Here is a 24,369-nt window from a genome sequence, read left to right on the forward strand (position 1 = left end):
TTTTAAAATGTTAGAATCATAAATCTAATCGATAGATTTATTCTCGATAGATCCTATGGAGAAATTGCATTGCTTTTTTTCGAAGGAACCCATGCGCAGCTTATTTCCGGGTTTTAGGACGCGTCACTCTGTCGGGTTCTCACCCAGTCATGCAGCCACAGAGAGGAAGTTGGACATCTCCCCCCCACAGTGGTGGGGGTTGTACCGTAGAGAAACTTTAGGAATATTTGATTATATTAAGAGAAGCTTCAGTGGCCAATCAGCAACCAGCTGACCATCAGATCCCGGGTTGTTGGACGTGCTCCAGTCGGTACAGTCTGAAACCTGTTATCATACACGGACTGAACCTTTTGGATTAATACATTTCATCATCCCTGTGTTTTTTATATTGTAAACTGTATTTAAATAATGTGCGGGCATGTATGCATGTTGGTATGGATGTGTGAGCATATGTTTGTGTGTGTATATGTTTATATAGATATATATTTATTTGTTTTATGTGGAAATGCACTGCAAGGATTGCTTTTTTAAATTTCGTCGTACCTGGTGCGATGACAATAAAGGAATTATATTCTATTTGTTCCAAGTGATGGGAAGTCACCAAGTACATTTTTTCAAGTGCTGTACTTAAGTAAAACATTAATGTACTTGTAGTATTTATTACAGTATGCTACTTTATACTTTAGCTCTTACTTTATACTTTAGCTCTACCACATTTTTTAGGCAAATATTGTAGTTTTTAGTTCACTACATTTATTTAACATATTTCGTTACTTTGCAGATTTATATAATATAATACAAAATATATTTCGCCAGATATACATTATCATATATTATTATATGCAAAATTACCCATAAAGTCATTCAAATAAACCACACACTTACCAAGTGATGAGACAATTATTGCATCAGTAATTAAAATACACAATAATTAATTATTTATTTTCTATTTAATGAAATGTACATTTAATATTATATTAATTAATGTGTAATCGAAATGCTGCCATGACAAAAAATATCTGAAATTGTGATCAATAAAGTACATCTGACATTATCATCTCTAATCTAATGGTGCTTAAATGTGCCATTCTTCATAATGAGTATTTTAACTTTTGGTACTTTATTTGAATGCAGAATTTTTACTTATAACAAACAAAATATACACTGTAGTATTCCTACTTTTACTTAAGAAAATAATCTAAATACTGAATCTCTGTTCCTGTATGTACCTCATCGGAACTGTTCAGAAAGCATGACAAAGAAATCACTATATTTATAACAAAAGAAAGAACACAAATGAATGTGAAATAAATACACTTTTGTAATTATAGTGTAGATTGGATGGCACATATGATGGTTAATTCTATCATTGATTTATTTCCCATTTTTCCAGCTGAAGATGCTTTAAGTTTCCGCACAGTGTTAATATCAGATCGTATGATGTTCTTCCAGCTCAAAGCCATCAGTTAGGTGACTGAAAGCCTTCATCTCTGTGCCTGGTGCGTACCACAGGGTCAGACAGACATTAAAGCAGCTGCTGACAACACTATTTACAAAAATAATATGCACATAATGGCTTTCAACATTAGATTTTTTTATTTATTACAAAAGGTCAGTAATTTGTCAAAAACAGATTATTTGAAATATTATTTGATTTGTCGTGATCTCTGCAACAAAGCTGGTCCCACCTCCGTCCTTTGAAACTCTACAATTCCTTGTTAGTGTGACTGCTGTCTTTACAGTAGTCTGAAATCAAATCAGAAAAACACAAATAGTTAATGACTCGAGTGTGTGGTGGAAATTCTTTGAATTAACTATCAAATAAATGTCCACCTGGGTCTTTAATCTTTTGCAAAAGAGGCACACAGCATACAGAAACTATGTCTCCACAGCCGAGTGCAACAACTGAAACTGAAGAGAGATTCAGTTGTTGCAATTCTCTGATAATCATACAACAGGCAGACAACAGTAATAATAGATGAGTGAAAAGGTGGTACTATGTTGATTTATGACATGAACGCAAAGAGGGGACTTGCACTCTGAGTGTGTGTGTGAAACACCCTGAAGTGTGTGTTCAGTATGGACACCAACCCAAAAGGGAAGAATCAGCAATACAAATGATTCGATAACCACCGGAGTTCACTGTGCAAGGTCATTTTTGTATACCGTAGCAAGGCATTCAACTAAATGAAAATATTGAAATCAGAAACAATGACCAATGTTAAATGTTTTTTGAACAAAGCATGTGGGTCATTTATCAAAGCTATTCATATTACAAATACTTTTAATTCAGCTCATTCTCCATGACCTTTTTCAAAGCAATATTATAGAGCTATCCTGTGTGAGGGGAGTGCTGCTGCCAAGTTATTAAACCCTCCAACAGGAAGTTATTAAACCCTCCAACACGAAGTTATGAAACCCTCCAACAGGAAGTTATTAAACCCTCCAACAGGAAGTTATTAAACCCTCATCCAGGAAGTTATGAAACCCTCCAAAAGTTATTAAACCCTCATCCAGGAAGTTATTAAACACTCCAAAATGAAGTTATTAAACCCTCCAATAGGAAGTTATTAGACCCTTGAACAGAAGGTTATTAAACCCTCATCCAGGAAGTTATGAAACCCTCCAAAAGGAAGTTATTAAACCCTCCAAAAGGAAGTTATGAAACCCTCCAAAAGGAAGTTATTAAACCCTCCAACAGGAAGTTATTAAACCCTCCAACAGGAAGTTATTAACTTGTTAAGCCCCGAGCCTGTTTTTCAGGTCTCAGGCTCGAAAATGACATTCCCAGAACAAATGACTATATCTTCCCTTCTAAAAGGGTTAAATTAATAATCTTTTTTCTCAAAGCAAGGTTACACCTGTGAGTTGGATGTAGAAGTGTCAGAATCAATATAGATGTTTTTATTTTAAAGTAAATTCAGATTGAACAGAGGTGAAAAAATGTAAATTATTGTGTCCGTCCAAAAAAAAAATTACTTATAGTGAAAACCACGCTTGAATGATGGGATGGTAGACAGTTTAGGAATCCAAACTACAACATATAATAAGTACCCTGTGTCAAGATTGATGCAAAACAAGTGAAATTTGACCTTTTTAGAGATTTAGCAACAAAAAAAAACACTTCTGGGGTCATTTGGGTGGATTTTCCATATCTCTGGCCTCCCTTGGTCGATTTTGCTGATGGACATCTCTTTCTAACCGTCAGAGCAAATGGAATTGAAGGGAACTCCCACATACTGCTTATTTGGTAATGTGTGTGTGTGAGACTGCCGCATAGCCAAGACCGGAAGCTGCGATAACTGGTGGCTACCATTAGCAGCTAACTTTTACTCTCTCCGATATTTACATAAAAATGAAATTATGGATTATAAATACAAACAATTATAACCCCGGAAACATTATCAACCTATGGATTAACCGATTCAGCCGCGTTTTTTCTCTTTGTAATGCCATTGAACCAGTCTTTTGATCAGATTGACAGCTACGGTGAGAAGATCTCCTGTAAAAGCTCCGTAAAGGTACGTGTTGTGATTTCTGTGTTTGCTTCTCCTGTCAATAGTTCGGATCACTCAGTGATGATATATATACCTAAATAATCTGTGGAACCTCAGCTTTAATCGTATATCTTGTATGTGCAGCTACGATAAGTAATAAGGGTATCTTTTATCTTGAGTTCTTTGCCAAAGTGCGTTAGCATTTTTCGCTCAGGGGTCATTTAGATGCTTCTTATGAGACTTGTGTTTTGTTTTGGTAAACATGGTTTCTATCGTCAGTTAGCTGAGATTATTCCCGTTAATCTGGTATAACACATTAATAGGTTCTTAAATATTAAGATCCCCTGAGACACAGTGTCGTGAAAAAAAAAAACATAGCGCGGGGACCTTGGTGCTTAACAAGTTAAACACTCCAACAGGAAGTTATTAAACCCTCATCCAGGAAGTTCTTAAACCCTTCAACAGGAAGTTATCAAACACTCATCCAGGAAGTTATTAAAAACTCCAAAAGGAAGATATTAAACCCTCATCCAGGAAGTTATTAACCAGTTAAGCCGGAAACTTCTTGCAGGAAACCGTGTCTGAGGGCATGTTCATTCAATAAACTATGAATGTTTTATATCCATCTAACGGAAATAAACTCATCTAACTGATCATTTAATTTTTTTTCTCAAAAAAACCCCCACAATGCTAACGCTGAGTATCTGAATTAGCAACGAGCGAAACATGCTAACAGATGACTGCACCGAAATTCACTCACAAAACTTATTATTTATCTTTGCTGCACATCCAACCCATCGTTTCACATTGTGAGGTGACACAGAATTGAGGGGTACCCTTCATTATCACTCAATTATACGAACTCTCTGAGATAATAACAAGAACACACACCAAAACATATGGAGCTAGGTAGCTAGAAACACTAACATGGCTCACCTGTGTTGTAGTCTGGTCAAAAGTTGTCTTCAATGGCATTAAAACCATAAAAACGATGCTGAAGTTAATCCATAAATTAATCCAATGTGTCTGTGTCACTTTGAAATGATTTCTGATAATCCATGAGCCATAAACCGGCTTTTCGGTTTTCAGAAGTCAGAGCTACAGACTGCTTCACTCTGGTGCAAAACTGCGTGCGCGAAGCCCCCACCTTTTTGTTTTACCATGTGTGTGTGTGGGGAGATTCCCCTTCAATTATATTGGCTCTAACGGTCAAAAAGAGATGTCAATCACCAAAATCGACCAATGGGTTCCAGAGAAACGGTAAAACCCCCATTTCCACCCAAATCACCTCCGAGGTGGAGTTTTCTTTGCTAAACCTATCTAAAAAGGTCAAATGTCACTTGTTTTGCATCAATCTTGAAACAGGGACTTAGTATATGTTGTACTTTGGATTCCTAAAGCTTTTAGTTTATCTTACCATCATCCAAGGGTAGTTTAAAAAAAGAATTTGTGGACGGACATTATAATTTACAGTTTTTTACTATGTTCAATCTTTAAAATAAAAAACATCTATATTGATTTTCTACATCCAACTCACAGGTTTATCATTACTTTGAGAAAAAAGATAATTAATTTAACCCTTTTAGAAGGAAAGATATGGTCATTTGTTCTGGGAATGTCATTTTCGAGCCTGAGACCTGAAAAACAGTCTCAGGGCTAAACTGGTTAACATTCAACAAACTATGATTGTGTCATACCCACTTAACGGGAAGAAACTCAGCTATCAGACAATATTAACAATTTTTAGGTAAAGGAAACACAAGGGTCATACCAAGCCTCTGAATTAAAAAAAAAAAAATGCTAACGCACTTAGCACAGAACTCACAGTAGAGATACCTTATTACTAATCGGATCTACACAAACAAGATATCAGCTAGCAAGCTGAGATTCCACATATTCCAGGGGTATAAGTATCATCACTGAGCGAACAAAACTTGCGGCAGGGGAAGCAAACCCAGACAACACACAACGTAGCTTTCCGGGGACCAAAACGGAAAATTTGTCTTACCGTTGCCGTTTTCTGATCAAAAGTTGTGTTCAATGGAATTCAAATGCATAAAACACTGCTGAAGGTTAATCCATAGGTTAATCCAATGTGTCTGTGTCACTTTGCAATGATTACTGATAACCCATCTTCATATTTATGTCAATAATGGAGATTTCATATTAGCTGCTACTAGAGTGTATGACAGCTTTTGGTTTTGGGCATTCTGGCTATGCATCACTCATTCACCAATGGGTAATGTTTAGATGGATTTTAGGAACTTCCTCTCGGTTCAAAAGAGATGTCAATCATCAAAATCGACCGAGAGGGGACAGAGATATGGATAATGCACCCAAATGACCCCAGAAGCGGGTTTTTTTCTTCTAAACCTCTCTAAAAAAGGTCAAATGTCACTTGTTTTGCATCAATCTTGATACAGTGTACTTATTATATGTTATAGTTTAGATTCCTAAAGCTTTTTGTCTACTATTCCATCATTTAAGGGTGGTTTTCACTATAAGTAATTTTTATTTTGGAAGGACAATATATATATATATATATATATTTTTTTACTATGTTCAATCTGAATTTACTTTAAAATAAAAAACATCTACATTGATTCTGACTTTTCTACATCCAACTCACAGGTTTATCATTGCTTTGAGAAAAAAGATTATTAATGTACCCCTTTTAGAAGTGAAGATATAGTCATTTGTTCTGGGAATGTCCTTTTCGAGCCTGAGACCTGAAAAACAGGCTTGGGGCTGAACTGGTTAAACCCTCCAACACAAAGTTATTAAACCATCATCCAGGAAAATATTAAACCCTCCAACAGGAAGTTATTAAACCCTCCAAAAGGAAGTTATTAAACCCTTCAACAGGAAGTTATTAAACACTCCAAAAGGAAGCTATTAAACCCCTTAACAGGAAGTTATTACACCCTCCAACAGGAAGTTATGAGACCCTCCAAAAGGAAGTTAATAAACCCTCATCCAGGAAGATATTAAACCCTCATCCAGGAAGAGATTAAACCGTCCAAAAGGAAGTTATTAAACCCTCCAACAGGAAGTTAATAATCCCTCCAACAGGAAGTTATTAAACCCTGTGTCCACCTGATTTGCACTGCAAGTTGGTCCTCCTATTGGACAGCTACGTACAGAAGCCTAGGACATTTGACGTCCGTACTGATCTAATAACAGAGTTTTGTCCTTGAATCAATTTTTTTTTTATGAAAAATCTTTTATGTCATTTCCCTTTTTTCAGGAATCTCAATTGATAAAGTTTGGCCAGACTAATACATAATGTTAAATAAAATGAAAACCATTCAGAGTTAAGAATTAGATATTAATTATTAATGCCATTGATTATAGCATACATTTACAGTTTCTTGTTTTTCCAGTGTGATAGCTGCTAAACACAAGTTAAATCGATTTCTCACTTATTCTAAGAAAGTACTTAACCAACTAAAATGATTTATACTCAAATAATCAGGAAATTATGTTGTAATAAAAATCACTCATCTCTCTCATTCAGATTTATGTGGTTGTTTTTTTTTTCTTCTTTGCGAAATGCAGTTGTGTCGAATGTCCTTCTTGGGTTGCCGTACATAGCTGTCCAATATCGAGGACCAACTCGCGCTTGAGAAGTGCAAATCAGGGCTGAATATCACTTCTCTTATTTTTAATTTTCTTGCTCCTCTGTATCACCGGAAGTAGATTCTTCTGGGCCATCTTGATTACCGTCCCAGTGCCCTTATTTGTGCCGGAGAACCGAGGAGTGAGGAGCGATAACGGAGGAGCGATAATCGAGGAACCACCAGACCATCCTCCGGTGAAATCCTCAGCCATTCGCCCCGCCCCCTTACTGTGTATCGCTCACTGATTGGATGATGCAGCGCATGCACTGATCTAATGCTTAAAGAGCCTGTGACACGAGTTTCCCCCATCATCCAAACCCATCAATTTGAGTAAATATTGTCCTCTTGAAAACCGTTACTAAACTGATTTTGGATATTTGTACTTTGATAACCATTAATCTGCCCTTCGATGTTGACTATTTTCTGGATCTTCTCAGGGATTCTTCAAGTCCCGCCAAATTATGTGTGACGTCATTGCGGGCACAGCGCTCCAACTGCACCGTTCAGGATCCCAGCATCTGCATTTAAACGCACGATGTCGCACACAGCAGCAAGCTCAGACAACGATGACAGTTTAATTTTGAACGTGTCTGAGAGCTCATATGAGGCTGAAGGATTGGTTTATGTTGTATCTGTTAGAAGTTTAGGAATTAGGTGCGTCAATATGGGCGATCATACGGTCATGTAGCCAGTGGTGGACTGGGACTAAAAATCATCCTGGGACTCTCGATCGGCCCACTTCGGTACCGTTAGTAAATTGTCAACGGGGGGAGTGGGGGATGTGCTAGTGACTTATGCGACCGGCCCACTTCGGTACCGGCCCATCGGGATTCGTCCCGATGGCCAGTCCGCCACTGCACCCAGCCCAGCCCACGTAAACTGTCAACGGGGGGAGCCTCGCTGCGGGGAAACTGTGGACCTAGTGTCCCGATCGGAGTGGGAATAATAATAATAATAATAATAATAATAATAATAGTAATAATAATAATAATAATAATAATAATCCGTGCATTTTATCCATTAATTTCCCCAACATTGTGGTAAAAAAAAACACAGGTTTAATCCATGTTGGTGTACTACAACTACAAAAAGCATCGGTTTGTTTCTCATCAGGAAATGCAGACCGGCTCAAACAAACGATTTTTAAATCATCATCCTCACGATCATTTAATGTATCATATGTTCGCCGAATTGACATGAAAGCACTAATAAATGTAGTTTCATCCACTTGAGTTTACAACTACAAAAATAATCGATTTGTTTTTATATCACATCCTACGGGAGGAAATTCAGCAGCTCTCACTACCGATTTTTAATCCTAATTTAATCATCATCTACACCCCGATCATTTATGTTTATGTTCGCCGAATTGACATGAAAGCACTGACAAATATGAATATACTGTAGTCAACTTCATTAAAACGTTATTAACGTGCCTAAACTCAGTAATTCACCATTTCTACGCATGACAACACACTTTGTCTGTGTTTGGCTCTCTCGCCACACAGTGAAGCGTTCCCGCATTGACGTCGCTTCCGGCTTCCCCCAAAACTCCAAAATGAGTCGAAGGAATTTCCCCGCGATGTTCGAAATTATTGATATTTATCGGAACGGTATCGCACCTTCTTTTTTAAACTGACGGTTCGAGATGACTAGTAGCCCAATATTTCATTGCACAACAGTTGTTGGGATGCTGTAACAGGCTCTTTAACATGAGAGCAGTTTAACAGCGGAGTGAAGAAAATACATGAAACTCACGGGACTCACTCCTCAGTCTATACCGTGTTTTGTTTCAATTAATGTATAATTTAGTTACAAATATGTGATATATCTGAACAATAAAGTGGTTAAAAATCATTTTATTCATTTATTGGAAACATTTTCATGATCGCTTTTTTCGTTTTACATTTTCATTTATTGTCATTTCCATTCAGTCAGTCATTAAGTACTATTTAAAATGTTAATTTGCTACATATCCAAACAAACAAACAAACAAACAAACAAACTGTGCAATCCAATGAATGTTAATCAAACTGGGTTTTGATAGATTTTCTTCTCTCAATAATTTTCATTCTTTTGTGCACTCAAATCAATATTAATCTAACTATTGTTCATTTATACACTTTAAGAATTGCGTTTATCTTTTTTGAGAATGAGTTCTTATTTTATTTTATTTATTTGGTTCTACAACAGATGATACAAATGTTTATTCAGTAAATGTGTAATAACAGAGGCGTGGGTGTTTGTGAAAACAACAGGCACAGAGCTGGCTGCTGTCAGACGAACAGCTGTGCGGTGTCATCACAAACGAACGTCGCTTCACGTGACGCTCCGGAGGAAAGGACGTCCCATTGCTCTTAAAACTAATTTCCCTGCGTCTCTCCATGCTTCCCTGGTGGGAGGGACTAAACGCAGGGAAACGACGCAAGTGAGGAAGTTAAGAGAAGTGAGATGCAGCCCAGGTAGACATGCAAATCGGGTAGTCACAATCCCTCCAACAGGAAGTTATTAAACCTTCCAACAGGAAGTTATTAAACCCTCATCCAGGAAGTTATTAAACCCTCCAACAGGAAGTTATTAAACCCTCCAACAGGAAGTTAATAAACCCTCCAACAGGAAGTTATTAAACCCTCCAACAGGAAGTTATCAAACCCTCCAACAGGAAGTCTGCATGTGTCCTGACTAAACCAGCTTCCCTGCATGACCCCGTTTATTGATTCTAAACTGGTTAGGAAAAGTCGGGACAGTTCCTGTTTCTGTCAGAGAGGGGGGTTCTTGCAGAAGCTTCTCCCCGTATGTACTCCCCCAGCTGAGGGAAGGAGCCTCCTTCAGCTGAGAGTGAGACCACTCACGGAGTGGGAGTGTGTGTGCTGTGTGATAGGATGGAGCGCTGTACCTGAGACTCTGCTGCACAACTCCTCGCTCACATGCTCCGTGTCCCGTCTGAACAACAAGATGATCTCATCCTCCAGATCATCCACCAGCGTCTCACACTAAGAGAAACACAAAGCAGAGGCCACACACGAGATTAGGTAGAAGCAGAATAAATGTTGGATCCTGAACCACAGACAAAACACAGGGGGGCCGCCATTTTGAAACTAGCTGACGAGGATCCCTACATTTTGTAATTAACTTGGCTTTAAAACATTGCTATGTTCAGTCTGTCTGCAATAACCACATCTACAGGGTGTGTCGTGAAGCTCAATGTGAATCCTCAGCATTCCAGTACCCTAGTAAGGATACAAGGAGTAGGGTTAAAACAAACACAGAGATTTTATTTCCTGCATGTAGAAACAAACATGATTTTTAAACATCTGTCTTATCTGTTAAATGTTTGGGTTAGTCCTACTTTTTTTTGTGCAATCCTCTACACACTGGCTTTTCATTGGACAGTGTTGCAAATGTTTCCTTTCAGCAATCCCATCTGAAAGTACTAGCCACACACACACACACACACACACACACACACACACACACACACACACACACACACACACACACACACACACACACACACACACACACACACACACACACACACACACACACACACACACACACACACACACACACACACACACACACACACACACACACACACACACACACACACACACACACACACACACACACACACACACACACACACACACACACACACACACACACACACACACACACACTCACTCACTCACTCACTCACTCACTCACTGCGAACTTCAGAGCGTTGGATGCGTCTGGACCGTCCAACTGAAAGTGGTTAAAGTCGGGGAAGTCCCCGGGGGCCCCGCCGCTCCTGGGAGCAAACCTTCTGTACTGCTTGTGCTGGGTGTCGGGGTCAACATGGAGGGCGTAGTCGTTCATGCTGTTGCACACCTCCTCCAGGAGCTCCCTGAGGTGAGTCTCTGAGCGGGCGAGGGGTACCTGGCCCCCAGGAGAGAGAGAGAGAAAGAGAGGTTGAGCTGATGCTTCCTCTCTGGATCAACAAACGAATGTCTTCCCTCATATTTACCCAGAGTTTCCTGCACCAAGTGAAACATTAACATTTGTACACTAAGCTCCGTGTATGGTAAACACAAAGAACATTAAACTAAACAAATGTGTCACTGCCATGGCAACCATGATGTCAGTGTCTGCTACACCGCAGGGCCCCTGGGGTCAGCAGGGCGGCCCCTTGTTTCCGCAGTGTCTCCTCCATACTCCCTAACAAACCTCACCCTCCAACTCTGACTTTTAACCTGCGCATACCCTCCCAACCTCTCCACCCAGTTTCCCCGTCCTCTTCCTCTCCCCCGGTGAAGAGACAAAGCCAGGCGCTGGTGTCTAGACGGGTCAGGACAGGTGCAGCGCAGCACTCCCCCCACCCCTGAAGGAGAACGGGTGACAGGGGGTGATGCCCTGGGGATGAAGGGGCAAGGATGGGGAGGTGAAAAGGGTGAAAGGGTGGGGTGTTATCTTTACACCTCCGAATGGGCTGGAAAAATCCAAAGGGAGTTGGTTTCCTGAGGAGGGTGGGGGTGAGTGGAGGACTGAACAGAAGCCAAGTGCAGGGTAAACAGCTCCTCTGCTTCTGCTGGCCCCCGGAGCCCCCTCCACCCTTCAACCATCAGAGGTGGGAATCTTCCTTGTGTTCTTGGTCTAAAGGTGGCAGGGTGGGTGTGGGGGGTGTGGCACAGGGAGGAAGAGGGGGTTGGTTGGAGGGCATTTTGTAACAAAGTAGATGTATTCTTCCCTTAACCCTTTTGTGCTTTTTAGGAATTGGCAGAGATCCCAGAGCCTACTGGTTACATTAGACGCACACACACAGGATGTCACAAAGTCACAAAGCGTCTCTCCACCATCTGTTTGCCTCTTCCTCTCCTCAAATATGTGGTTGATGGTAGAAACAAGTGGAGCCGCTGACAAATCCCTGCGTGGTCTTTAAGGACCGCCCCCCTCTTTAACTTCTGCCTCTTTCAGCTGGAGATCCATGAGCTTGACAACACTGTTGTGCTGAGGAGGAAGTGGGTTGGTGAACAGAATGTGTTACAGCACGGGGCCAAAGGTCGGAGGGCGAGCAGCGAGGGATGTAGGTCAGGAAGGCCAATGACGATGAGGTTCACCTATCAATCAAAATGTGTTTGTGATGACTTTGACACCAGTGCTGACATCCACAGAGAGGGAAATGAGTCGTTGGCTCTCACTTATAACATTTGTGGAGCTGTCTTTTTGATATGACTTTATGATTCGCTCTAAAACATTGGCAAAATGTTTTGTATTGTTCAACCAACAGCCCAAAAAACAAAGGTGTCCAGTTTCCGATTTTAAAAGAAAATTGGTCGTGGAAATTACTTTGGGGCCATTATCAATTCCTTCATTTTGCATTTTTTAGGTTGCTATTGTTAAACTAGTACAGCCTACACATTTTGTAAAGGTTTGGATATTAGCGAAAGTGCCAGATTAAATATTTAAACAAATACAAGGAAAGAGAAAGCATTGTTTATCTTCTTCAATTAGTTTTTAATTTATTATGAATAAAATACACCTCTTGTGAATATGACGTCTACCCCTGTAAATTAAATACTCCAGTATAAATGATGTCCTGACTATTCAAGTTTTTGCTTATCATTATGAAATGAATGATTGCACTGGCGATAAAATAATGATATCATGTGATTTTGTCCTTCCTAGTTGCTAATGATTACTATCCCCAGTAACTAAAAAGTATCAATGTGTGGTGGATAAAACAGTTTTTTTGTATTGTTATATTATATGGTAATTATAATATGTATTATTTAAGTATCATCTATATGTTGCAGTTGGCATGGCTAAAGCTAAATTAGCCAAATTAAGCTAATGTGGACTATTTTGTATAGAGGTTTTTTTTTGTTCAACCAAAAACATTCTTACAAAACTAAATTGAGTACTACAGCTGTCAGGTAAATGTACGGTTACAGCTTAATAAGCAGGTGAAATTACGGCTTATTTTCCCATTGTCTGAAATCCGACATTACGCGAACACAAACGTTGTGTTATGACTGTGGGCCATCACATAACTGCTGAAATGTGACTTTTTTTTATGTATGAAATTGATAAATACAAAGTCTAAAATCCAAACACAAATTAAATCACATGAAAATAAAATAAAAAAGACAACTCGCCCCAACGGACAATAAAACACGTCGGTCCCGTCTTTATCATGCCACGCTACCAAATGGTTTGGAATTAAAGCCCTTCCTTGCCAGTCGGAGTCTTGTGAAAGGGAGCTGTCAGTCACAGTGTTGTTTGAAGAATGGGGCTGGGGGGCGGGGGTGGGGGGGGGAGAGATCGGTTGGGCCAGAGAATAGGCTTCTCAGGGATGCTATCCTCCATTCAATTCCCATTGGACAAGGAGCCATTATTGCTTGCTGTGGACAGGAGCCTTTCAATTTCATTGTCCTGGTTTTATGGGCAAATGAAGACCCATATATTAATAATAATAATGAAATTGTCATCAAAGCTGATAGTGGAAGGAGAAGCTGAAATGTCATTTTGACCATAAGATTAGTTCATATTAAATGATAAAGGTTTGATGATAATAATATCACTTCATTATGACAAAAAAGATTAGCTGGCACTTCTGAATGTAAATGAAATGCATCCTTATAAAAGCATTCATCCTAATCTAAAGATGGTTAATTCTGAAGAGGATACAGTATAGCTACATCAGCTGTCACATTTCTTCAAAGCAAGGGGGAACATTTTGGGAAATAATATTTAGTTTTTATTCTTTATTCCAATGAGAAGATCAATGTAAATCCAGGGTGTGGTTAGCTTAGCATTAAGACCAGAAGCAGTGAAAAACTGCTAGCCGGGCTCTGTGAAACGGAAAATATGGGAAACATTTATTAAAGAGTGCAAGGAAAAATATTTACCCGCACTATAATCTCTAAAAACAAATCAGCTAAATTGAGCGTTAAGTTTTATTCAAAGTCACAAAGAATTCAGCTCTTTATTTTTTCACTGAAATACATCACAAACAAGCCTGGTTTTTTGCTAGCCAAATTAGCAACCAGATTAAGGTTAAGTATGGATGCACTTTACTAATTAAACTAGCTAGCACTAGCTGGTCATTTCATGTTCGTTTAGCTAACAGTGGCCCTGGCTCTTGCCCTAAATCGTCATTAAAATCAGGTGTAGGGAAGCACCCACCTCACCCCAAACCATACATACTTTTCTTCAGATTAATCAAATATTAAATGTATTATTGAGCTTTAGAGTGTTCCAATAAGATAGATTTCTTTGGAAGGTGTACACAGGTTCACATTTCGCCCAGTAAATATGACATGAGCCCTCATAAAAAACTGTTGTTTTTAGAAATTTGTGTTGGATTTAACAAAAAGGATTTGAGGCATTTCATGTGTCTCTGTTTCTCTGTTGTACTATTCCTTTAACAACCTTTGGGAAGATTAAACGCGAAAGCACTCTCAATTATAAAAAAATAAAATCAGTTAACTGCATGTCACCTCACTCAGTCACATATTATGTGTCACTATGTCAGCGTGTCATTGTGCATCCTCTCATTCTCAATGCATTACTTCCCATCGGTTACTATGAGATCAGCTCACCGCTCCAACTAAGTTCAATGTCTTTGGAGGCCTTAAATGTGTCATTGTTGCAGCAGGCAGGTTTAACTTTTGTGCAAAGGACCAGCCCCATGCCCCCAGGAAGTCCTACTGTGAGGAGGCCAAAGAGCAGAGACTTAAAACCTGCAAATCCTCCTCACTGATGGCATCTAAGCTGTGACATCCCTCCCTCTCCGATTCACACTAGGTCAAAAGCTGCTGAAAGGAGGGAGTCGGAGGGCATGGGATCAAGGTTTGGCTTCTTCTGTGGCTCAGTAACATTTGATTGAGCAAACAATGCAACAGGTGGAGGTTCGTGTTTGCTAAGGGCAGAGGAGGAGTCATCTCCGGAAGAATATCTGTTCCTGGTTACTATAGTATGACCACAACCCAAACTGACGTCACTAGAAGAGCTGCTTCATCCACAGTTGGTCAAATACACCAGAAAATAATCAAACATAAAGAAAACATAAGTTTGGGTGTCAAGTTGCACAACCATGGACAATTCTAGAAGTATTCAAATGGTTGCTCTGGAGAGACTATACCTTTAGTGCAGTGAGTGGGTTGGGGCTACATCATGCCATCCAGCTGCCAGGTCCTCAGGGAGGGGCCCGCGTTCTGTTCCTAAACCAAGGCTTTCCTCTGCTTAACCAGTTGCTGATTCTTCCCCTGTCTTTGCCATTTTAGGGGCATGTGATTCATGTTCAATATCCGCACTGGAGCAACTTTGGGTCAAACTTGGGGATGTGATTAATTAGATTACATTTGTTATACGCGTTAAGGTTTCCAGATTAATTGTTAGCGTTAACGCTCACTGATATTATAGTGACCGTCGACAGCTCTAGTTATAATGCTCCAAATATTTGGAACAAACTAGCAGAAAACAGCAGTTCTGCTGCTACTCTCACTTCTTTTGAATCCAGGCTGTAGACTTTTCTTTCTGCCGTTGCCTTTTATTAAAGGTCCCATGTCATGGCCATTTCTACTGATCATAATTCCATTGTTGAGGTCTACTAGAATAGATTTATATTGCGCAATTTTACGAACTCACATTGGTTTCTCATACAGCATCCCTGTAAACTATGTGTATTCACTGAATTTCACTCTCTGCCTTTAACGGCTCGTTGTAGCTCCAGTAGCTCCAGCCCCCACCCTCCCTGTGAGCACAGTGTGCTCTGATTGGTCGGGACGTTGTGAATCGCGCTAAGCTCCGTGGTGTTGTTTCCTTGTTTAGCGATACACAGCGAAACACAACCAAACTCATCCTGAGCACACAGAAAGTCACAGCCGAAGTAAAAACAATAAGTGTGGCTTGATATTGAGTCAGAAAAAGGTTGATAAACGCTGTGAGAATGGGTCTGCAGAGAGAATTTCTCCGCGATCCCACCTGTCTGTTATCAGCCTGCAGCCAGGGAGGAGAAATCAGCAGAGCTGCTTGCACTGAGTGTGTGTGTGAGGAAGTCCGTGGATTGGTCAATTTGGACCAATCAGCGGGGGCTTAACGTAACGGCTCCGCGGACGTACCGTAACGGCTCCACGGATTGGTCCATTTCGTTCCGTGTACGGGTTGACATCATGCGTACCCGGAAGAATCAAATGGACAATGACGTATCTCCAACGAGGCGTTTTGGGGAGGTATTTTCTGTGTTAAGAGTTTTACTCGCTACAGGGTGTACTTTGAGGGTTTGTGACTCTGCAGACCGTTTACATGCATAAAAACCTTCATAACACAGAAGGGGACGGGTAATAACCAGAAAAGCATGACATGGGACCTTTAAATCAAAGAGCTATTCATATATGAAACTGCACTGTTGTGCCTTTTTTTGTTCTTTTAATATGTACATATTTGGCTTTTTAATTAATGTCTGAAATGTATAATAATAATCATTTTAAATTCATTCAATTTATAGCACTTTTCAAGATACACAAAGACGCTTAATGTCATTTCATGATGTTTTTTTTTTCTCAATGCTTCTTGTGTGTCTGTAAATGACCTTCGAGTGCCTTGTTGCCCTGCCTAACTTAGGGCCCGCTGCGCTGCCTAACTTAGGGCCTTCTGCATTGCCTAACTTAGGGCCTGCTGCACTGTCTAACTTAGGGCCTGCTGTACTGCCTAACTTAGGGCCTGCTGCACTGTCTAACTTAGGGCCCGCTGCGCTGCCTAACTTAGGGCCTTCTGCATTGCCTAACTTAGGGCCTGCTGTACTGCCTAACTTAGGGCCTGCTGCACTGCCTAACTTAGGGCCTGTCTACACAGCGGCGTGCGTTGAAAGCTTCACCATTCACTTTGAATGGGGTGACGTCACTTTTCGCCGAACTGCATTGTGGGAAGCGACGCGGAGCTTTGCTGGCGTGGCTCGCTGCAAAAGTTGAGCAATGTTCAACTTTTGAAGCCTCGGCAGAAGCGTCAGCCAATCGAATCATATGCCAGTACAAGCTCAAGCCAATCAAACCACTGCTTGTGTGTCAGGGGCGGGAGATTCATGTGATTGGTTGTTGGTCGAGTTTCAGACACGCCCGCCGGCAAGCTTCAACGCACGCCGCTGTGTAGACGGGCCTTTAGGGCCTGTTGCTCTGCCTAACTTAGGGTCTGCTGCACTGCCTAACGTAGGGCCTGCTGCATTGCCTAACTTAGGGCCTGTTGCTCTGCCTAACTTAGGGCCTGCTGCACTGCCTAACTTAGGGCCTGCTGCACTGCCTAACTTAGGGCCTGCTGCACTGTCTAACTTAGAGCCTGTTGCTCTGCCTAACTTAGGGCTTGCTGCTCTGCCTAACTTAGGGCCTGCTGTACTGCCTAACGTAGGGCCTGCTGCATTGCCTAACTTAGGGCCTGATGCACTGTCTAACTTAGGGCCTGCTGCACTGTCTAACTTAGGGCCTGCTGCACTGTCTAACTTAGAGCCTGTTGCTCTGCCTAACGGCCCGTCTACACTACAGGCATCAAAAAATCTTGATGCTGGGCGTGTCTGAAGCGTGGCGATTTTTTGCGAGCAACGCGACCAACAACCAATCACATGAATCTCCCGCCCCCGACATACAAAGCAATAGCAATGTTAAAACGAAGTAAACTGGATATAAACTCTCCAAACAGGCGAAAAACCTACCAGTTTCACCCACTGTCCCTGCCACCTCCCTCCATGCCTGGTTCCTCCGGTTTGTATCCCGGTAAATAGTTCTGGTCGTAAAGAACCGGGTGATTTGCTACCGTAATATCTTGTTTGGAATATGAGGAAATGAACTGCGGTCTGGCTCTCCCAGCTTGCACGCGGTTTGATTGGCTGCGCTTGCACTGGCGGGATTTGCATAAACGGGATTTGATTGGCTGATGCCAAGCATCGAGCCTCAAAAGTTGAACATTTTTCAACTTTTGATGCCGATAGATGCTCGTGATGCTTGCAAAGCCATGCCATGCTCCCCACAATGCAGTTCGGCGAAGATTAAAAATCTTCTACGTCACCCCATTCAAGTGAATGGGCGAAGCGTTGAAAGCATTTTTCGATGCCTGTAGTGTAGACGGGCCGTAACTTAGAGCCTGCTGCACTGCTTAACTTAGGGCCTGCTGTACTGCCTAACTTAGGGCCTGCTGTACTGCCTAACTTAGGGCCTGCTGCACAGCTTAACTTAGGGCCTGCTGCACTTCCTAACGTAGGGCCTGCTGTACTGACTAACGTAGGGCCTGCTGTACTGCCTAACGTAGGGCCTGCTGCATTGCCTAACTTAGGGCCTGCTGCACTGCCTAACTTAGGGTCTGCTGTACTGCCTAACTTAGGGCCTGCTGTGTTGCCTAACTTAGGGCCTGCTGCCCTGCCTAACTTAGGGCCTGCTGCCCTGCCTAACTTAGGGCCTGCTGTGCTGCCTAACTTAGGCACTGCCGCACTCAAATAGCGCATTCATTCTGATACAGTGAACTGATACAGTATAGATGAGGCTGGTGGTGTGGCAGTGTATTCTCTTTGCCTCAGTGAGATTAGCTTTATAGAAACTAACATGCACGTTAAACTCTAGGTTGTTTTTTATAAAAGAGTGTTGACTTTCACAAAGGGCCTTAAAATTAAGATAGTTTGAGGTTTAAAGATCATTGAACATAAATACTGGTCCTCCATTGGAATTCTCCTTCAACTACAGCATATTCAAAATTAGAAACTGGTTTATTATTAGGTAGGTTTACACGTACGACGAATTTGACTTGGTGTCGTGGTGCATACATAAATATTATACTCTGTATTGAGGTCTCTTTAAATAAAATATAATGTGTGAACCCATTCATTTGACAGAAAACAACATGAAGACATGCTGTATCATGGAAGGACTCGACCTACAGATGTTTTCCTCTCAGCATTATCTACACACTCGATCAGCGCAACTGTCAGTGATTAAAATCCACCAAATCAATATGAGAGCTGGACACCTCAAGATAGCCTGGTCCCTGGGCAGAGGAGGACGTCCAGGGTCCAGTGGGATAAGAGCTCATTATCCCATGAACAATAGGATCCATAATCTCACTGTGTTAACAAAGCATCACACACACAGCCACACCAGAGAGCAATCAGCTCTGAGGTGAAATCAACTCTAGTGTCACCTTTATACTTGATTATTCATTTATAATTGTATGCCAGTGACAAGCCATAACTTTGGTCTGTATTACTTCTTGCACTATCTAATGGTTCTTTAAATTAATTGTATTGTTTTGAGTCTCATATACGTATATTGATGTTGCATTGTTGGAACGGGGGACTTATCTAAACTGTAACTACTTTGCATATGACAATAAAGCCTTGGAATCCTAAGTAGATCCAAGCGAGAAACAAGCTGCGTTTACTACTAATAAAATGCCTACATAACCCGTGTTGGAAAAAAGAAATGATGCCAACACACTGACAAATATGTAGCCTTTAAAGCACTGACACCACTGACCAGCAAGGTGTGAGCTTTCATGTAGAACTCAATAAAAAACATTTTTATAATTTTGTGTTTGTGAGAGGGAGAGAGAACTATGGCAGAGACCGAGAGGTCTGATTCATGTCGGCAGCTTAAAAAAACACCAGACGTCATATTGTAATTTCATACATCGTACGTGGAATAAGCCGCAATACATCGAATTTATTCGATATGCGTTATTCGCCCAGCCGTATAGCACTTTATAGTAACAATACTAACCTGTTCTACAGTCATTGTGCTCAACTCAAGATTTGTACTAACAACTGACCGGCCGGTGCAAGTCAGCCTGTTGTACAGGATGTGAGGTGAATGGTACACACTCATACTTTATGTGTTCTTTTCTTTTCTTTTCACTATATCTGTAAAGCGTCTTTGAGCACCTGTAAAAGCGCTAACAAAATAAATCTATTATTATTATTATTATTATACAACGTTCAGAGAGGCAGACGTATCTCCCTTTTGGGAAAGTCGCCATCCTTTGGTGTTCTGAAGATATGGCGAAAAGGACTGAACTGTGTGTTGTCAATGACATATTCAGAGTATAAGGCTAACACTAGGTAGTATGTTTATTCATTAAGAACAAGCAACAGACCAATAAGAATTGAGTATTTGACCAAAACATTGTATAACTATTGTGAAAGTATGGATAATTATAATAACCAAATACTGGAGATAGAGGGTACTCTTTGATATTACCTTATTGAATAACGGATGTCAAGAATAACAACATAATCTAATACTAACAGCTGATCCTTCTGGCATCATGTGTATGCAGTGGCGAGCCGTGACTTGTATAACTAGGCCCTCTGACCCCCACCCCTTCTCTCTCTCTCAAAAAAAAAGAAGAGTTATTACGTCACAGCGTATACTTCAGCGGAATATCAAAACAACGGCCCGGGGTGCAAAACGCATCAATGAAAGCGACCCTTGTGTTCTTTGAAATTGAAAAGGATATTGCATTGTGTTTGTAACTTTCGTTGCAGTTGTATGTCTTAAGTGTAATTTGGCATGCTTTTATTTTGAAGGCGAGTTTACTTTGTTGACAGGAAGTTGTTGTTGCTATGGAAACAAGAAAAGCTTCACAGCGGGCGGAACTTGTCATAAAGTCCGCGATAATAAAAGCCACCCATTTAGAGGGAAGATATGATTGGTCAATTGTACTGTCATTTTACATTACTCTCTCGTTCAGTTACTATAGCTGGGCCCTCTGTGAATTTACAGCAGGACCACCAATCAGCTCCTATCTTCACAGTAACTTGCAGAGACGGCTAAAGGAGCTTCTTTCATGTAACCCTTCACATTCAAACAGAAACTGAATGGGCAGATTCGAAGGATTTATTTATTTGGAAATGTTATTTTAAATACAATTAAATCAAGTTATTTCGGTAAAACTAATGAAAAATATATTTTTTTAAATATTTTAAAAAATATATTTAAATAAATATATATGTTTTTAATGTTTTTAAACATTATTTTGTAGAATATCTTAGGCCCTCAGAGAGGGCCTAGGGCCCTGGCTGCTCTCCACAGTGTGTATGTACCGAGAGCTGTAGGACAGGGGGGGACACATCAGTTTACTTTACCTTTTTGTCTTTCATGGTTCCGTCAGGGTTGAGTCTAAAGCCGCCAACGTTGATGGTTTTCTTTGGGTCAATCTGGCTGATCGAGTAGTTCAGTTCGTCAGCAATGGCCTTGCATGCTGGGAAACGAAGGTAAACCTCAGTGATGGCAACAAACTGCTTATTGTCATGAATTGAATTTTGTTTAGTAGGTTCCTTAAATAGAAAGTTAAAGGGATATTTGTGTTGACTGAAGGGTACTAAATGTTACTGTTAATAAATGATACTGACTAACATGTTTAAGCTGTTTAGGACAAAGACGTCTGACACTGCAACCCTGTGAGTCCAATGCACTCATACACCTCATGAGTTTCTGACGCAGTGTTTCCCTTACCATTGTCTTGGAGGGGCGCCGCGCCCCACCAACGGAGCCCCGCGCCCCCCCTGAAATTCAAGTTGTTAAAAAAAAAAAAAAATGTTTTACATTTTTTTTAAATTAATATTTTTAGCACCAAATTGCAACTAATCTATATCTACTGTCACTTTTCACATTGAACATGTGCTCTTTTATTACATAAACTAAACACTTTAAGTTGTGAGTTTAGTGTTTTTGACCCTAAGAAACACTGATGCATTAATCAATAACAATAATCCACAGCTCCTCTCTCTGCTCCAGAGGATTTAAAAAAGAAATATCCCAATGTCACCCACAACCAGTTTTATTTAACGTACGGCTTGCCAGCTTTAGCGTGATATTAACCCTAAACAGATCTCTCTTCACAATGACTTTTAAAGAGGGAACAGCTTAATAAATTACGAATAGTATTTACTATTTTACTAAATAACAAGTAAGCTAAAATAAGAAAGCTTAAAGGTGAAAATAGTACGAATCAACAGGAGCGACTGCAGCATGCTGGATGCACGGCTGGTTTATCACTACAATCTGAGCTGCGTCTCACTTCTCTTAACCTGCATCCCTGCTTCCCTCAATCTTATTTTCCTCTTGCGACTCTCCATACATCCCTGGTGGGAGGGACTAAAACGCAAGGAAACCACGAGAAGTGAGAAGAAGCAAGGAAATGAGTTTTAAGAGCAATGGGTCGTCCTTTCCTCGGAGCGTCACATGAAGCGGCGTCCGTTTGTGATGACGCCGCACAGCTGATTGTCTGTCAGCAGCCAGCTCTACATAAATATTGTGTGTTAAATAAATGTGAACAGATGTTGCATTATCGTAACGCCATGGTTGTAGGCATAACAATCAACATTAAGTAATGGCACTTGGCTTTTAAACTGAGCAAAATCCCGTCAATCATGTCTCAGCTGTGACTGAATGGAAATGACAGTAAATAAAAATGTAAAACGAAAAAAGCTGTTCCTGCTAACAGACATTCAATCTCTCTTTTTATTTTATAGTGTTCATAATAGAAATTAATTGGACATCATGACACATTTTTCCAATAAATGAATAAAATGGTTTTTGTCCAATTTGTTGTTCAGATATATCACATTTTTAACTAGATGATATATTCATGAAACAAAACACTATAAACTGAGGAGTGATTCCACTGAGTTTAATGTATTATCTTCACTCTGCTGTTAACTGGTCGCATGTTAAGAAGCATCTGATCAGTGGTGCACTGCAGCCTCCAATCAGTGAGCGATACACAGAGAGAGAGGGCGGGGTGAGTGCCTGAGGACTTCCCTGGTCTGCTCCTTGGTTATCGCTCCTTTTTCCTCCGGCAAAAATAAGCGCAATGGGACGCTCCTTAAGATGGCGCACAAAATCTACTTCCGTTGAGAGAGAGGACTGAGGAGCGAGGAAATGATGAATAAGAGACCTGAGGTCCAGCAGCCCTGGTCCAGCCGTACACTTATTCTCCTTACTTCCCAATTGTTTTTATTTGACAAGTTAACCTCCTTTATTAATGCTAAGTAACAGCAGAAGGCAGTAAATGTGGAGGGACAGACACTTCTGTTACCCTTCAAATCACGGGATTGAATTCAAATGTTTTTGAACAACAGCAGCATCTTCAGTACTTTAGGGATGAGTGACTTACCGGAGCAGTAGAGCTGCTGGTCCCTCTTCCCCTGGCTGCTACTGATGAACACAGAGAGCACCATCATAGTCACATGAATAATCCATGAGGCCATATTACAAACCTAGCAGGACAGACAGTTATATAAGCAGTGTGATTAGACAGGAGCGTATTCTCAGGAAACCAACGTAAAATACATACGTAACATTGGTCAAGGTCATTTAATAAACCAAACAAGTAATACAATTGCATTTTCCATTCAACTGAATTATCAACTCATAAAGTGCTGGGCATTCATTCATTAGCATATATTTGTTTCATTCTTATTAATCTTACTACTTTTACTAGTGTTATTAAATACACTCAAAAGAGTGCTATTTATTTTTTGGGAATGATGCACCCACTCATTAACAGAGGGGCCATGTTGGGCCCTTTTCCTTGAGACATGTTATGCCAGTCACAGTTAGATCACTTCATGGTTCAGATCTGCATGAAACCTTCCCCGTTGAATTATTACAAAAAAGTTTAACAAACAATTACAAAAGTGTTCTAAGCATTTTTGCAAAGTTTATCAATTTTCTGATACATTTATTAATTTTAACATGGTTTTGGCACGCAATGTTATATATTTAAGAATTACAAATAATCAGGGTTATGTTAAACTGTTCACAGGAGCACATAATTCTATACCCTCTTAATGTTGATCTCAAAGTGCACCAGATTTTATCCTTTAACTTTAAATAGAAAAACTTAGGTTGATTTCTGTAATTAGTCAAGTGATTTTGCATATTCCAGCAGATATTGCAGAAAATTTATTATTGCATTGTTAGTTTTTCCTAATAAGTTGTAGCCATAAATGTTACATTGGCAGAATTGCAGCATAACACAAGCAGAGCTCTATTTATTTAAAAAAACAAAACTTAATCATGATGTTGTTCAAAATAATTGTGATTATTTTGGCCATAATCGTGCAGCATAATGTGTGTTTAGTGAGTGCATGTCAGGATTTGAGGTAAGGCAGGACCCAGATGCAATTTTAAAAAGACAAAAAGGTCAAATAACCAAAGGCGAGCTTTATTTACCAAAAAGCTGTAGACGATAAACAAACAACAAAAAACCTAACATCCATAAATACG

The 24,369-nt window shown here is 40.3% G+C and overlaps 1 protein-coding gene across 11 annotated transcripts in view; it reads right to left on the reverse strand.

Moving 5' to 3' along the window:
• cnpy1 (canopy FGF signaling regulator 1) overlaps window positions 1-24,369 on the reverse strand; it is a 37,725-nt gene that overhangs the window by 12,042 nt on the left and 1,314 nt on the right. For 3 of the 11 annotated variants that reach the window (XR_013802225.1, XM_079647241.1, XM_079647235.1), the window contains exons 2-5: window positions 23,255-23,357; window positions 21,222-21,337; window positions 10,829-11,041; window positions 10,014-10,110 (exon numbers count right to left, since the gene is read on the reverse strand). Coding sequence is in view for 10 of the 11 variants with exons in the window: in XM_079647241.1 (XP_079503367.1) it covers window positions 10,014-10,110; window positions 10,829-11,041; window positions 21,222-21,337; window positions 23,255-23,348 (520 nt within the window). In the remaining variant the exon portion in view is untranslated. Of the gene's footprint in view, window positions 1-1,573; window positions 1,747-1,795; window positions 1,912-10,013; window positions 10,111-10,820; window positions 11,042-21,221; window positions 21,338-21,591; window positions 21,642-23,254; window positions 23,358-24,369 lie in introns of those variants that run through there. The other 8 variants (XM_079647236.1, XM_079647244.1, XM_079647240.1 and 5 more) reach the window with 7 other exon arrangements.

The sequence above is a fragment of the Notothenia rossii genome (genome assembly GCF_949606895.1).
Source record: "Notothenia rossii genome assembly, chromosome: 9".
Lineage (NCBI taxonomy): Eukaryota > Metazoa > Chordata > Actinopteri > Perciformes > Nototheniidae > Notothenia > Notothenia rossii.